The 1,503-nt window shown below is 43.6% G+C and overlaps 1 protein-coding gene across 1 annotated transcript; it reads left to right on the top strand.

The window, feature by feature from the left end:
* The first annotated feature begins 556 nt into the window (after positions 1–556).
* LOC120038772 (protein S100-A1-like) lies at positions 557–967 on the top strand. Its single transcript, XM_038984417.1, has 2 exons — positions 557–697; positions 774–967. Exons 1-2 carry the CDS (start codon positions 581–583, stop codon positions 933–935), a joined length of 279 nt encoding a protein of 92 aa, XP_038840345.1. The 5' UTR covers positions 557–580; the 3' UTR covers positions 936–967.
* The last annotated feature ends 536 nt before the right edge of the window (positions 968–1,503 follow it).

Here is a 1,503-nt window from a genome sequence, read left to right as displayed (position 1 = left end):
GGGAGGATGGATCATAATAATGTCCGGAATGGAATGATATCAAACACGTTTTTGGGGGGGTGTTTCATGTGTTTGATATCACTCCATTCCAGCCATTATTATGAGATGTCCTCCTCTCACCAGCCTCCACTGCTCTCTACAGTGTGCTTGACTGATCCATCTGATCCTGGCTCAGCTTCCATGAGAAAATACACACACTGCACAGGCTACATCACTTGATGTCCTACTACAATGTGAAACACCTACTCATGATCCTAACCTTGTCTATTGTCTCTCTACCTCTGTAGTATGTCTAACAATGTTATTAATCATGATCCTAACCATGTCTATTGTCTCTCTACCTCTGTAGTGTCTAACAATGTTATTAATCATGATCCTAACCATGTCTATTGTCTCTCTACCTCTGTAGTGTCTAACAATGTTATTAATCATGATCCTAACCATGTCTATTGTCTCTCTACCTCTGTAGTGTGTCTAACAATGTTATTAATCATGATCCTAACCATGTCTATTGTCTCTCTACCGCTGTAGTATGTCTAACCCTACCAACACAGAGAATGTGTCCACCTTGGAGACCGCCATGCAGCTGATGATCCAGACCTTCCATAAGTATTCTGGAGACGAGGGCGACAAATACACCCTGAGCAGAGCAGAGCTCAAAGTGATGCTCTCTGCAGAGCTGGGCAACTACCTGGGGGTAAGGAGATTCACACACACACAGACACACACGCACAGACACACAGCGTAAAAGTCTTCCTCTCTCCCTCACCCAGAATGCCCAGGACAAGGAAGCAGTGGACAAGGTGATGGGGGACCTGGATGCCAACAATGATGGAGAGGTGGACTTCACTGAGTTTGTTATTCTGGTGGGGGCGCTCACCGTCGCCTGCAACGACTTCTTCCTGGAGTACAACGACAAGGGGGAGAAGAAGTGAACACAACACACACATGTACACAACACACACATGTACACAACACACACATGTACACTCACACATATCTATGCTCTCTCTCTCACACTCACTCACTGAGGAGAGGACGATCAAATCAAATCAAATGTATTTATAAATCCCTTCTTACATCAGCTGATATCTCAAAGTGCTGTACAGAAACCCAGCCTAAAACCCCAAACAGCAAGCAATGCAGGTGTAGAAGCACGGTCATTATGAGACATCTCCACTCAAATCCTGGCTAGGCTTAATGTCTACTGTTTAATAACAGAGACCTACACACACCATACATACCACACACATGCACACACACACTCAGATGTTCATAGATGCATCGTGGCACATTGGGCAGTGTGTTTTGTGTTTAGTGTTTGTGCCGTCTCGATCCAAACCAAACCCAAAACACAGAAGTTTATTCCAGAGTGAAAATGTGGAGAGTTTAAGTCATCATTAATAACGGTCATTGTTGAATATGTGAATATAATTTCTCTGTCTTTTCATTCGTTTTGTAAACCCCCTGTTCATTTTTCGTTCATTGTTAAACTGTTCCTCC

This window comes from Salvelinus namaycush, unplaced genomic scaffold (genome assembly GCF_016432855.1).
Source record: "Salvelinus namaycush isolate Seneca unplaced genomic scaffold, SaNama_1.0 Scaffold2386, whole genome shotgun sequence".
NCBI classification, from domain to species: Eukaryota; Metazoa; Chordata; class Actinopteri; order Salmoniformes; family Salmonidae; genus Salvelinus; species Salvelinus namaycush.
The sequence above is the reverse complement of the archived record's forward strand: the minus strand, read 5'-3'. Positions and strand labels throughout refer to the sequence as shown.

What these genes read in the sequence shown, in the direction of transcription:
- LOC120038772 (XM_038984417.1), top strand. Translation starts at nt 581, where the DNA reads ATGCAGCTGATGATCCAGACCTTCCATAAGTATTCTGGAGACGAGGGC. An exon ending in AGCTGGGCAACTACCTGGGG is followed by an intron (nt 698 to 773) that starts GTAAGGAGATTC and finishes TCCCTCACCCAG; the next exon opens with AATGCCCAGGACAAGGAAGC.